We start from the raw sequence: 15698 nt of genomic DNA on the forward strand, positions 1-15698 counted from the left end.
GAGGTTTTGGCCTCGCTCCCACTTCCAAAAGCTTTCACTGGCAGGGGAAACGTGGGTACAAGATGCTAATCTCTAATCTCCAATCAGCAGGCAGATCCAGAAGGAGATGGAGGTGGAGAGAGATGAGGCATATGTGTATGCATATATGTTTGTGTATATGAAAGAGAGTGAAAGTGGGGTATGAAGTCACAACGAAAGTGATACATTCAAGAGACAGCACAGCAAAAGTATTTTAAAGACATTGGTATTCTATTAGTTGGCATAACCAATCCTTAAAGCGATAGTTCACCCAAAAATGAAAATTCCGTCATAATTTACTCCCCCTCAAGTTGTTCCAACCCTGCGCGAATTTCTTTCTTCTACTGAACACAAAGGAAGATATTTTGAAGAGTATGGGTAACCAAACATTTGATGTGCTCCACTGACTTATCTTGATACTAAATGACCTTTTTCATGTACCATGGTTTTCCAAGGTACTTCAGAGACTACCATAAAGTGCTATAATAGTACTTGGCCATAAACATGGTATTACCAGAATACATTTACTTGATTTATTAGTAAAGTGTTTTTTTAGTCATACTGTCTCTTATTATCAGTGCTAACTTGCTAATTGCTTTCTGTGTCACGTCGTTTTTTCATTCGCGGAAAATATCTGTCTTTTGGATGGTAGTGCTCTGCAGGTCTGTAAGATTTGTGGAGCTCATATTGCATACAGCAAGAGTGGTAGAATCATTAAACCCAATCTCTAGACACATTAGGCAGCATATTTGGTGTTTTGAGATGTTATCAACTGCTTTTGGTTAGCAGTCGCCTTTTTAAAACGTTCCCACCTAAAAGAGACAGACAGAGAGAGAGAGAGAGAGAGAGAGAGAGAGAGAGAGAGAGAGAGAGAGAGAGAAACTGAGGCAGAGAAAGAAAGAAAATCACAAAGCTTTTAGCCTTTGCCTCATTAGCTCAAGCAAAAAGCATATGTCCAGTTGCCTCTGGCTAGAGGAATCACAATCTCCAGCACAAAAGCCTGCGGCCCACAGAGCTTCCCCACAATGCCTTCAAACGCTCTCACTTGTTGCGTTGGCTCTTCAGCAGCTGGGTTTCTATTATCTGTCCCCTCCTCTGTCCTCGGACACATTGCTGTGATGTTGTGAACACATTTTTCTAATGTTTTACACTTCATATAATCCATTCTCTCAGCGTGCTGGCTCTGAGGGGAGAGGTAATTGATGAGCCTCAGAGAGATCAGAGGGTCAATGTGGCTGAAAGGCCAAACTCTCAATCACACACACACACACACACACACACACACACACACACACACACACACACACACACACACACACACACACACACACGCATGCATGCATATGTATATATTGTCTCTGCTCTATACATTTAACATGGCATGTGTGATTCAGTCTCCATAGTACTCTGCTGTAGTTGTACCCTTACAATGCTTCAGTACATTGACTGGGTGAGGACCATCTGTCCCGGACATAACAGAACTCCCCCTAAAACATGTCCCACCAACAACAAATAGTGAGATATGTGTCTGTGCATGCGCACAGAAGGCCCCCAAAGGTATTTGAATACATCAACTACACATTCAATTGTATGAATAACATTTATTTGAAAGAAAGATTTCCCATTAGCTATTTTCAAGCTAAGCATTTCACAGAAAAGAGGGTTGTCAAGTTTAAAATGTAGACAAAATGTATTCAAGCTAATTTTTTGGTTGTCAAACATTAGTCGAATATAGATTGTGTTGTAGTTCATAGATGGTGTGATGAATTACTGTACACCTTTGGTTACTCTGCTTGATACATCCACTAAAACATAGTTGACAAACATAGCTACTGCCGAATTCACGGTCCGAGTATGTACTAGATTTGAAGAAGAATTTGCTTGAATGTGTGAAGTTTGAATACAATCCAGACATTTTGTTGCCACTGTCATGTGACCTACGATGCCAGTTGTATCACTGTTCCTCGAGGCCGAATACTTTTTTCCTGTGGTCTCATGGGATAGTAAATGGCCCATCTCAGAATCTTAGCAGAAGAAATATTATACACCTACTGTCTTATGAATGCTACTTTTTCAGACTCATTTGACATTCTGCTTTTTACGTACTATATAGAAAGCAAGTAGGTTTTAAGTACTGTAATTAAACCGACTTGTTTTTGTTCAAAGTTAGTTCCAACTAAAGCCTGCATCATTTGTCTGTAGATGATGTTTGTTTTGATGACCGTTGACCCTGGATGAAAAAAAGTATCTTATTTTGTGTTTCTTATGTAAAAATATCTTATGTTCCACAGAAGAATGAAAATCATAATAAAATGACTGTTGACGTAGTGTAAACAGTGCAGTGTTTCCTAGTTCTATGACAGAACGTGGTGCACATGTGAACAGCGTCGGCCAATGGTAAGCCGGCGTTCTGGAAGCTCTGTACTGTTTACGTTACGTCAACAACGTAAGAGTCTGACACAGCCTAGAATAAATTGTTAAATAAAGTCGTTATTTTGTTTATTTTGCTCACAAAAAGTATTCTGGTCGCTTCATAAAATTAAGGTTGAACCACTGGAGTCACATTGACTATTTTAACGATGTCTTTACTACCTTTCTGGACCTTGAAAGTGTTAATCAAATAGCTGTCTATGGAAGGTCAGAGAGCTCTCTGATTTCATCAAAAATATCTTAAGTTGTGTTCTGAAGATGAACGAAGGTCTTACGGGTTTGGAATGACATGGGGTGAGTAATTAATGACAGGAATTTCATTTTTGGGTGAACTAACCCTTTAACTGTTCATTCAAGAATTAAGATTTAAGAAATAAGTTGAATGCCCTTGAGATTTAAAATGATCTATGACGGTATAAAAACATACACGCTCATTGATTGATACGTAAATGCTGAAATGCCATTCAATTCTCATCTGTCCATCAAACAGAAAATCATGCAGACATAAATGAAAACGATGCCTTCTGTACCTCGTGTTTGTCACATTTTACTAAAGTTATAAAATACAGTCTAGCTGTGTAAATTTAGCGTGTGTTTTGTCAAACTAAGGTTTTCTAAAGAATGCCCACTGGCTGTTATGTGTTTTAAGTGCTCATGTCATACGTTATCTCAGTGTCTCCTGTCTGACGCTAGCTGTTCAGGTTTCTGTAGGTATTTTGGATGGCCTTTCTACTATTGGTTGTCTGGTGTACCTGCCACATAGTCCTGGTGAGTGTGCATGTGTGTTTATACTTCCCCTCTGTTAGTGTGGGGTAACCCGAAGTGTGTTTCCTTGTACAAATACACACAGCCGCCTCTGTTAGTCACTTGCCCTCTGTCTCACCCTCTTCACTGTGGTCCTGAACCCAGGAGCACTGCACAACATCACCCGGCTGACGACAGCTACCGTCATTCAGGGGTAAACAAGGGCACACACAGATAAGGTGGGCATATATAGGGTGGTAAACGTAAGTTGGTTGTGTAAAGTTCTCTCATCAGCCCACCTTGTAAACACATAACGTCCCCTTGGAATTATAAGGTTCTATCTGATGTTTTTGTCAAAATTGAGTTATTCACATATTCTTATTCTGTGACAACTTATTTACATTATGTGATGTTTTTTTTAAAAGTTGTGTACATTTTGGGACTTTTTATTGAAAAACAAAAAGGTTCTATCTACAAAGTCGAACTCTGACTTGGCTCTATAAGGTTCTATCTGCGTGAGCCAATCAGCACTTCGAATGCACAGAAGAGGACCAATCAGGATCAACTTTATAGGTTGTGTCGCCGGCTTTTTCCTTGACAGGAAAGATCGCAGACACACAATATCTGTGAGGATTATGGCACACAATGCAAAGTTTTTAAGAAACCTCAAGATCGACAATTTTATTGACGATCAGGTCAAGGACAGCAGCCCGAATTCCAGGCATCATATATAGTCAGTGAATCATTTTTCAATGATTATTAAACTTTATGAATTAATTTGCTGAAGCATGTCTGTTTTCTTGCAGTTTTTAAAGTCTTAAAATGTCTTAATTTTTACAATATTAAGCCTTAAAGGTCAAATAGTAAAAAGTTTAATTGATGGGGTCTTAATTACAACAATAAACGTTAGCATGTTATTTCAGCCATACTGATGTCTAGAGAGAAAGACATTTTACCTGGCCCACTTTAGGTGGAATAAAATCCTGCTCAGATGTATTACAGTAGCTGCTTTCTGTCTAAACAAAAGAAAGATGAACAATTTCTGCAATAATGTGTTTAATTACCCACCAAATTGGTACCAAAAATTTACATCTGCACTGGACAAAATATTTAGACCTGCCTAGCTTAATTTGAAATGTCCTAAATACATGGAAGTGCTAAAAATATGAAATAAATGTCATAAGAAAGGATAACATATTACATTCCAACACATGTTGAGACATTGTTACAACATTATTTTTTATATTTAATGTTCAAATAATGGTTTGGCAGATAGAACCTTGTAATTCTAAGCGAAAAGTGTTTTTTTAGAATTAGAAGGTTCTATCTGCATTTGACCCATTACAAAAATCCCCATTTACAATTTTGAGAGGATTTTGATATTGTATATTTAGAATACATTTAGGGTCCCTGTTATTTTCATGTTTGAAAGAAACTTGTTCCCCATATACATTTTCCTATATGTAATGCAAAAACTTTGAAGCTCAATATCTCAAAACTGCTCAGAACGCAGATAGAACCTTATAATTCCAAGGGGACGATAACACATAGTCTCTCTCACACGCGCGCACACATACGAACGATCATGAGTCACTGTTGTTGTGTCATCTATGTTTAGTCTGATGTGATTCGACTGACCTTGTGACCCCGTAGTCAGTTAATCTTGGCAGACTCTTTCACCCGATGCTTTCTTAGACAGGATGACTCTAACAGGTAAAGACCGCTGACAGGTAATGCTTCAGTGAGAGACAGAAGTGCTGTCTCACGGATGAACGAGGGATGAAAAGAAATAAAGAAAAAGAGATCGTTGTGAAACAGGTGAGGTGAACCAACGCTGAGAGCACTTTTTGCGTATGCTTTTCTCACCTGTCAATCATTTCAGCTCCTGCTACTGTAGAAGACAGCGAGAGAGGAAAAGTTTGGCATTTTACATCTTTTTAAAAGAAAAGAAAACTCTGATACCTTTAAAATAATATATTAATATATATATATATATATATATATATATATATATATATATATATATATATATATATATATATATATATATATATATATATATATGTATGTATGTATGTATGTATGTATATGTATATGTATATGTATATGTTTATTTTTTATATTAAAATACTAAAGGGGTGGATTTACAACAAACTCCTTTTTTTGTTTGAATGAATAGGAAATATTGTTTATTAACCTCGTATTAATGATTGCGTACAGGCAATGTCTTTATTTGGTATCTGAGAAATGACTGAGGGTCTGTCTGTGCCAATTGTTTTTTTGTGTGTGTTTAAAGCACCATTTACAGCACCATCTTCTGTTTATATCACTAAAGTTTGCTGTGCGTGAATTTATTGTTCTGTCCAGTGATGTGGTGCGTCTCAACCTTGAAAGGAAAGGATATCGCTATGTTTCAATGGTTTGTTCGCAGGGGTTGTTTAGGAATGTGACCATGCCAAAGGAACAGTCAACCACATGAGAAGTGCCCTTTTGGGATTTATGACTCTCCTCTGACCCTTATGATAGTTGCTTACGAATGAGAACTTAATATGTCAGATATATTCTTTAGATAACCACATTTGCATAAAGAACTGAACATCATGTTTTCGGACATTGCTAGATCTGTACTGTTAACCTATCACAACATGTAAAAATTATGTCAACTGATCTTCCATATGCCTGTGTAAACATTTTTTTTTTCTGTGTCCTAAGTTGGTTTGAGGCTGGATACTCTTACTCATTTTCTATGGACATTGGAGGTGTGGAGAACTTTATCTTTAGTAAACTTCAGTCAACTAATTAAACTACAAATTTGACTTCTGGTCTTCATTGAACATAATTGGTCTCTTTTTATGGGTTCAAACTTTTTCAGTAACTTTATTTTTTCCAAAGAAATTTTAAGTAGGGTTGCATTAAATGGGTCAACAGTGGCAGTACAGACGTTTACAATGTTACAAAAGATAAAATAAATGCTGTATTCTTTTACACTTTCTATTAATCAAATAATACTGGAAAATGGATCACAACATTGCAGCACAAGATTGATAATTGTAAGAAATTTTTCTTGAGCAGCAAATCTAGCCTGACAAGCCAGACCCACATCAAGATGTTTGATCTGGAAACTCACCATTGACAGGGCTCAATCCGAGGGGCGGGATAAACGGTTGTCTTTCAAATTCCCTCTGCACGCAATTGGATAGCGCTACAACCAACCGAGGCGGAGCTAACGTTAGTTGACAGATTAAACTCCGAATACATCTTCCTTTCTTATGAATGACTTAAGTGCCGTTCTTTGTTCTTCCCTCAAAGAAAATCTTAACTCCAAGTCTTCCAGAGTAGCGGCCAAAACCGATTTGAAAGACGCTGGTCGTCAGCTTCTTTGTTTACCTGTAGCATGCAGAATCTCCGCAACTCCGCGCCGTAATTATGTTAAGCCCGCCCACTGACTCTACACACGCTGTGATTGGCCTGACCAAAGTTTGGTTTTTCCAGCTCTGAGGTCTACCAACAGTTGCTAGACTACACTCGCGGCAAAATACATTTTCTGCCGCTAGGGTGCGTCTAGATTTCTAGGCTACAGCAAATCATCATATTAAAATGATTTCTGAAGGATCATGAGACACTGAAGACTGGACACTTTTAAAGGGGTGATGAATTGAGAAATCAACTTTCCATTGAGCCTTTGATATATTAAAGTTCATCGTGATATAAGAATATCCTGTAAGTTTCAGAGCTGAAAACGTCCTTGTTAGTCAAAGAAAAGCTTTTATAGACACCAGACCCAGAAAACGAGAGATCTCAGAATATGTCGACTGACGTTATAGAATGCAGAAGCACCGCCTCAAGCCCGCCCACCGACTCGTGGAGCTAAACGGGTCACGCTACCGAGCAATAAACATGCCGGTTCCAGCTCACGTGTGTAAGACATTGCGCGTTTGTTTGCTTCATTTCACCGCAGAATCGTTTGTAAACAAGATACAGGTTGAGACTGGATTTGCAGACATATTGAGATTAAAACACAATGCTGTGCCTTCTATATTGGATCCGACAGGAACTGTGCAACACACTTATGTGAGTAAAACATGTTTTTTTTTATATGTTAGTATTGCATTGTTACAGATCGTTTGATATCTATTGATTACATACCTTAGCACGCTGTCACAGGCTGGAGAAGGTGTTATTGGTTCATTCGTGATCAGACTCAGACTTGTAACGCCAGTGCTCGCAAAGCCTGGCGTCCCGGGGCTATGTGTTTTTCAGACTGGCTATCACCGTCCTGCCGACAGGGTGTGCGTGCGTGCGTGTGTGTGTGTGTGTGTGTGTGTGTGTGTGTGTACGGTTCGGGGTTATATTCACTGATGATCAGGCCGGCCAAGTAATACAGAAATAACATTCCAATCAATCGCGGGTGGATGAGAGATGAATCATTGTATTTGTTTGATACAGATATTTTTCGAGCCCTGTGAGCGTTTCTCCAGACGCTTTCAAAACAATTTCCACATGTACTGAGGGGAGCTGAAGCTCATTTAAATATGCAAATTTTATCCAATCCTAGCTGTGGACATTTACTTCCAAGTCTTCAGTGCGGCACGCCCATCAAAACCAAGCGTTTTTCTGAGAGCCCATCAAAACCAAGGCAGAAAATAGCCTATTACTTATTCATTATGATGTTTTTGAATGTAAAAACCACACGAACGTCATTAGTTGACCTCAGACAACAGTATACGATTTTTTAAAAAGCCAATTCATGACCCCTTTTAATATGTATCAAAATAGAAAGCAGTTATTTTAAATTTTAATATTTCAGAATATTACTGTAATATTGTTTTTACTGTGGTTTTCATCAAGCAAATGCAGCCTTGGTGAGCATAAGAGACTTCTTTTAAAAACATGAAAAGTATATAGTAGTGTATATTTAAAAATGTTTATATATTATTATATTTAAAAAACGTCTTTGAAAAGCAAATTGTCCTGCTGTTTCTGATTCTGGCTTAACCATCAGTGTTTGTAAAATGTACTGCAGCATAAATAAAGAATAGATTTGACCTCTGACATGAAGGGAATGAATGTATATTGATTTGTTTAAGCACTGGCTAAGAGCTTGTCTATGGGATTGGTAGTAAAGCTTGATTCCTTTATTTCAAGATAAGAGTGGTTGTATTTCTATTGAGGATGCTCAGGGATCTTTTAAGAGGCAGAATCACTTTGTAACCCTAATGTGGTTTTATGTTACGTTATGAACATACAATACACAAGAATAAGCAAGAGTTTGTTGTTAGTTGCCAACAGCACAGCAGCTCCAGACAAACAATGACACTCAAAACCAGTGTTACTCACGTATGGAGCGGAATAAAAGCAACCTCTGTTTTCAGGCCTTCCCGCTCGGCTTTCTCCAGCGCTGGAAAGCTTTTCTAATATTAACGTGGGTCCTAAAGCTCTTTCCTGATCATAACCTTTAATTTTCCAGTGATATTCTTATGAGCTATTTCTTATGAGATATTCTTATGAGTCTTTCTTCAAATCTCCCTCTTGCCTGTTCACTCTCCTCTACGGTCATACGCCCCTAATGCGGATTGGCTACATGTTTGTCGTTCTGTCGGTCCAACTTTCAAACAGCGTTTTTCAAATATCGCTTACCCCACCTTAAAAAAAAAGAAAATTCACTCATTAATATTCTGTCAATTTATTATGAGATGTGTAGAAAATGGTTGTTTATTTCTCTCGTTTCTGATGCATAACTAGGGAAATCTAATTACATTTAAAAAAACTAAATCTGACCCCAAACTTTTGAACGGTAGCATATAGTGTTACATTACTGTGCATACCTCCTAATTGACTATCTTAAACGTATCTTGTGTCATTTATAGTTTGAAGTCACACCTCTCTGTGTTGTTTGTTTCCAGACTCAGCTGCTGTTGGTTGTGGTGGAGGATGAAAACACAGCACAGGAGAACAGAAGAGAGATGGCAGACATCTTGCTGAACGCCCTGACGGACAGACAGCAGCACAGACAGACATGGAAGGACAGGTGTGTGCCCATGTGCTAAACTCTTGTGTTTAATGCCACATCTTAGTGAATTGTATAGAAGAAAGGACTTTTTTTGTTCAGCAGGAGGACAATCCTTCAGACCTAGAGAGTTCACACAAACACACGCATACACGTGCTGATAGCCCATTGACTTCCTTCCTCTGAGATAAGGGCGACTGAGAGACATAACCCATTTGTTCCGATAAGAGAGAGAACCAGCCTTACACACACGGATATGCATACCAACACAGCACACACACGCCATTTTTCTCTTTCTTTTTTATTTCCCAACAGACTACTTTGTGTGTGGTAATCTGTCTTCATTCAGATCAGACTATTAGTTGGTAAGGCCTGAAACAACTGAATTTCCCTGTTGAAGTTGAAGTTGGGTCTTAACCTTTACAACATTAAGGGCTCCTCCCTGTCCTCTTGTTTCTGTAAAGTGGCCCCTTTAAGGGGGTCGTCCCCTATCTCTGACCCCAGAGTGATGGCCAGGCCTGCTGGTACCTGTAAACAGTGTTGATGTTGTGCTGAAACTGCATTCTTAAATCATACGATGAAAACTACAGACCAGGCCGTGGTTCATTTGTCAGATAGCGTCAAGGACATAAGCACACACACACTTTTAGCCATGTATGGTACCGTATAGTCATTTAGCATGTTTATTTTACAACATGATTTTTTTTAATTAATTAGGTTTTATTGTTCCACTTTTTTAATATATTTTTATAAAAAATTGCTAAAATATGAATGCTGTCATATGACAGTGATTATTGTGTTGATGTAAATAGCATTTACAGTATGTATAAATAGCACAATTATGAATTGCAGTATGATATATTCTTCGTTACCAATAATGACAATTATTTGTTTGTTTTCTTTTTTAATATACACCACCATTCAAAAGTGGGGTCAGTACGATTTTTGTTTTCTTTTTTTCCTGCAAAGAAATCAATACTTTTATTCAGCAAGGACGCATTACTGTGATAGTGACAGTGAAGACATTCATAATGTTACAAAAGATTTCTATTTCGTATAAATGCTGTCCTTTTGAATTTTCTATTCATCAAAGAATCCTAAAAAATGTTTCCCAGATTCGACTGTTTTCAACTTTAATAAATGTTATAAGCAAATGTGTATTACAGTGGTTTCTCAAGGATCATTTGACACTGAAGTAATGTCGTTGTGCATCACCGGAATATATGAAATTTTAAGGTATAGTACAATACTATAACGATTTAAAATAAATGTTTTCTATTTCACAATATTACTGTTTTACTGTATTTTTGATCAAATATAAATACAGCCTTGCTGAGCATAAGAGACTTCCACAAATCTCACAGACCCAGAACTTTTGAATGGTAGTGTATTTTTAAATCTCTACTTATTATTGCTCTTTTTTTGTATTTCGAGAAATAGAAAAGGGGAGAAATTGAGTGTTACAGACACACTAACCTGCACAATTTACACATTTGCACACTGTGTCACAGGCACGGAAGTTTATTTCATCGGCCAGAGCAGCGTGATTAGATAAAGCTACCTTCACTCCTCTGTGTGCACACACTGCAATGTGTTTGAACTCATCCCTTTCCACTATCACTTCCTGCCCCCCTTCTGGAGCGAGATAACGTCACTCTTCGAAACATCAGGCACAGGTCTGTAAAGTAGCTGTCAACAAATCGCATTTAGGGAGGGAAGGCAGATAGCTTGGGCTAAGGTTAAGACGCCGTTAAGACAAAAATGAGCTCATAGCTGATAATATCTCCTCCGACATGAGCTGATAAAGTGAACGTTGTACGCCGTGCTCTGCTCACCTGAATGCAGTGATGTATTTATACTATTATCATGACAGACTGTTATAACAACTATCATGACTCACAGCGCCGAACACAAACATTAATTTCTGACCAGTCTTCTTGAAAAGAAACTTCTCGGAGCAGCGTGCTAAATCATGTTGCTTATTTTGTCGTGAAAGGCTGCAATTGTTTTATTAATTTAGTATGCAGCAGGCCCGCTCCTCACATTATGCCATTCTTTTGTCTCTGCGTCTGTGTTTTGAGTGGTAAAAACCAAATGATGGATGGTTGGCGCTACAGGCTCATAAACATAAGCACAGCGGGCTGATTGATTAAGGCTTTTATTGTCTTACAGACATTTGCTTTCTTAAACAGTAGTTTGATTGTTGCAGACGGTGGGGCCTCTGGACCTGCTTTCAGCTATCTGAAGTTACCCTGAGGGACAGAGATGCTAAATGTGACTGTAGGCTCCTCCTGTTGACTTATGGGTACTCAGGCTTATTAACTTACCTAATGAACTCATGCAGGTCACCTCCAAACATTTGGCTCTTGCAATGCTGACCAAATACAGTGGATACTCTTCATGTTCATTAACACATTTAAATTTATTCATTTTGGCAGATGCTTTTATCCAAAGCAACTTACAGGGCGTTTAAGGAATCTTGACTTGTTTTAGAAGTGTTTGTCTTTTTTTTTTTTTTTTAGAAAATGACAGAGACACTCTGGTCACCCAATTTAATATCCTATGATTTTTTTTACTGGATGACCCTTGGAGTCTCTTGTTTCCTTTACTGTGGTAATGTTTGGAAAGAAGACATCTTTTTTATTATCTGTTGAAATGACACACACCATTTTGAATGTAAAATTTGGTAAATAAACATTTATATGTAACATTAGTTGATATCTTATGATGCCCTTTTTTTCCCTGATGTATGAGGCATTTATATTTATTGATTAATATTTTGTAAATTAAATAGGGCCATTAACATAGTACCTCATGCAACCGCTATTTGTTTGTGCAGGTACATGTGATTGAATCTATATTTCTACTGCAGTGGTTCTCAACCTTTTTGTCTCAAAGTCCCAATTTTCCTAGCCTGACTAGCCAGACTCACATCAAGATGTTGGGTCTGGGAACTCACCATTGGCAGGGCTCAATCCGAGGGGCGGGATAAACGGTTGTCTTTCAAATTCCCTCTGCACGCAACAGGATAGCGCTACAACCAACCAGAGCAACGAAGAAGGTGAAGCGGAGCTAGTTGATAGATTAAACTTTCGCCGTATCCGGTTGGCAAAACTCCGAACACATCTTCCTTTCTTAAGAATGACTTCAGTGCCGTTCTTTTCTCAAAGAAAAGCTTAACTCCAAGTCCAGAGTCGTGGCCAAAGCCGATTCGAAAGACTGCTGTTCGCCAGCTTCTTTGTTCACAAGTAGCACACGGAACCGCCACAACTCTGCGTCATTATGCTAAGCCCGCCCACCGACTCTATACACGATGTGATTGGCCTGACCAGAGTTTGTTTTTCCCAGCTCACAAGTCAACGGAGAGTTGCTAGACTACCCTGGCTGCAAATTAGATTTGCTGCCGCTAGGGTGCGTCTACATTTCCAGGCTACCATTCTCCAACACAATATTCAAAAGCTCCCCCATATAGGCCCATTATTTTTGGTATTTTTGCTGTAATTATAACAACAGAAACTGGGAGTGTCAATATATTAACCACAATGGTAAACATTCATAAATTCGATAATTCGATTCAAAATCAAACACAATTTGAAATGATCCACAGTTCATTTTGTGTTAATAGAAATTTGAATAACTGTATGTTCTTAAAAGGGGGTCTAATGCTATTTCATGCATTCTGACTTATTTACACTGTTAGAGAGTTGGATTCTTATGCTAAACATGGCCAAAATAAAAAAAAAAAAGGTTAAGGAAACTGAATGCAGTTTGATTTCCGAAGCAGCAATGGAGTTCTGCAAGTGTGTTTGTTTGTTCGTTCCCTGTCCTGAGTCGAAACCTCTGATGGTGAGTGAAACTGCATCAAATATCTTGGTTTTGTTTGCAATCGGCGCGTAAGTGCATGTAATGCAAACAACACAAACGTATAATGAATCGAAATTTATCCAGGGATAATGCCATGATGTATTTCGTGTGTGTGTGTGTGTGCTCGTGAATCTTTAGCTCCGCCTACTGCACGCCTGCACGAGCTCGGTATAAATATGATAAAACTAAAGACTCTTCAGAGATATGAAGGATGCAATACTACTCTATAGGTACTCAAGATTAACATGAGATTGAGAATTGAAATAAACAATTATTGAGGAGAGAAAATATTTTTTTATATTTTTATTTTATATTGTATAAGTAATACTATAATTTCAGCTTACATCTTTATTTTATGTTTTTTTGGCATTTAGATTTAGATTGTTTGATTATTTTAGTTTATCAGTAAAAATGTCGGTCACTTTACAAACTACTACTTTGTATTAACATTCAAATTAATCATTTGATATAATGCACTTATTGTGTACATACATGTTTTTACGTTGTACTTATATTTAAGTAATACCTGAATGTGATTAATTTTTGTAATTACACCTATAATTACTATTCCCTTACCTCGTAAACCTACCCATACCACTGAACTTGTCCCTAACCGGATATCCCACCTTAATAGCAGCACATAGCAGTTTTACAATACAACATAACCACAATAAGTACATCATACTTATGTTGTGATGGACGTACATAATAGTTAAAGAAACCCAATATAAAACGTGACCATAATTTCTTAATTTTAGTCATTCTGAGACCCCCTGCTCAAGCTCTGCTATAATGAAGGTGTAAGTGCAATGCATCAATGCATGTTAATGCCAGTTGTAAAGGAGACCATATATGCATATCCATCTGTGCATTTGGAATATTCTAAAATGATTTGCTCTTAAAAATGTTGGATCTTCCATGGGTCAAAATCAAACACTAACAGAAGGAAGACCTCTTAGAGATTCATTTGCATTGGCAGACGAAAGGGGTCGACCTTGTGGTTTTGTTTCATCCATATGCAAGCCGCGGTGTTGTGGGTCAAAACCATTGATCTCGCACCCATTATGCCTGCAGAGACACGCTGCAATGCGAGTTTACGTAAAAAGTACACACGTGAACACACGCTTGGATAGAACCGACCTTGCTCAGGTAGATCGTACAACTCCTGTCACATCTACATCCCTCCGTTGACCTCTGCAGGGGTCACAGTCCATTCCTGCGGTGGGCAGATTGCGTGTTTGGGAGGTGATGAAGGGGGCAGTGCCGGGAACAGCTGTGTGGTTTGTAGTGACCGTGCTAACTGCTGTAGGCTTTGTAAGGTCATTATATGATAATGAAAATGATTACTGAATTACATGGGGGTTTGGGAGAGGGGAGGGGAGTGAACGGGCCTGAGTTTGATAAATGATCTCTGAAAATGCCCATCTGTCTCAACCCCCCCACCCCCTTGTCTTTTTGGCCTCGCTCTCCCTCATATTTTCCTTTTCATCTCCATCTCTGTGTTTTTGCTTATTCTGTCTTTTGTTTTCTTGCAGTATCACACAATTTCAGAAAATGGTCGAGTTAAAAATGGAGCAATAAGAGAGGTGTATGTGGGATGAGATTAAGTGTGCATTTGTTTGCACATGTAGTGTTGAACTCTCAGTAAAACCACAGGACAGAGAGCGAGAGAGAAGCCACCGTTCATACTGTACTTCAGATAGTGGAAAAATGAACTCGCCCTCCTCCAGATACACAAGATGTCTATCAGGTTTAAGTGGACAGGGCAGATTTAGGGCATCATTTACTAAAGCATGTAGGTCATCCAAAACCAGTTTTTCATAGACGAAAAGAGCAGGAGATCATGTACTTGGATGGATGAGTGACTCTATTAAAGGCTCGAGTTATCAATCATTTAGTTTAAATCGGAAAAGATTTATGAACTTCTAAAGACTAGTTAATCTGCTTTCTGGTTTTATTTCCTTGTGTTACTTTGGAATTTATGCAATGTATAACTATTTGTTTTACTGCATAAATATACTATTGCTCTTTAAGTTGTGATCTTTCACTATACATTAATTGGTAAGATTTTGTAAATGTTTTTGGAAAAGTCTCTTATGCTGCACCAAGGCTTTTGATGAAAAAACTGTGTAAACAGAAATTGTGTGAATTATTACAATAAAAAAACTCTTTTCTATGTTAATATATTTTCAAAATGTAATTTATTCCTGCAATGCAAAGCTGAATTTTCTGCATTATTACTCCAGTCTTTAGTGTCACGTGATCCTTCAGAAATCTTTCTAATATGATGATTTGCTGTTCAAGAAACATTTCTTATCAATATCAGTGTTGAAAACATATGTGCTGCTTAAAATTAATGTAGAAAAATATAATATTTATAAAAACAAATCTGAATTCTCAGGCTGTAAAAGTATTATTACGTATGCATTAAAGGGTAGTTCACCCCAAAATTAAAATTACCCCATGATTTACTCACCCTCAAGCCATCCTAGGTGTATATGACATTCTTCTTTCAGACGAATACAATCTGAGTAAAAAAAAAATGTCCTGGCTCTTCCAAGCTTTATAATGGCAGTAAATGGCAGCCCAAAATTTGAAGCCCAAAAAAAGTGCATCCATCCATTACAAAAGTGCT

At 37.9% G+C, this 15698-nt stretch overlaps 1 protein-coding gene across 6 annotated transcripts in view; it reads left to right on the forward strand.

Annotated features, from left to right (window-relative positions):
• Window positions 1-15698, forward strand: part of fto (FTO alpha-ketoglutarate dependent dioxygenase) — a gene marked incomplete at both ends in the record, with an annotated part of 159536 nt that overhangs the window by 69268 nt on the left and 74570 nt on the right. For 5 of the 6 annotated variants that reach the window (XM_079810666.1, XM_079810668.1, XM_079810667.1 and 2 more), the window contains one exon: window positions 9096-9220. In XM_079810666.1, coding sequence (XP_079666792.1) covers window positions 9096-9220 — 125 coding nt within the window. Of the gene's footprint in view, window positions 1-9095; window positions 12089-12180; window positions 12929-15698 lie in introns of those variants that run through there. The other variant, XR_013816070.1, reaches the window with a different exon arrangement.

Source organism: Gobio gobio, assembly GCF_949357685.1.
Source record: "Gobio gobio genome assembly, chromosome: 2".
Classification (NCBI taxonomy): Eukaryota; Metazoa; Chordata; class Actinopteri; order Cypriniformes; family Gobionidae; genus Gobio; species Gobio gobio.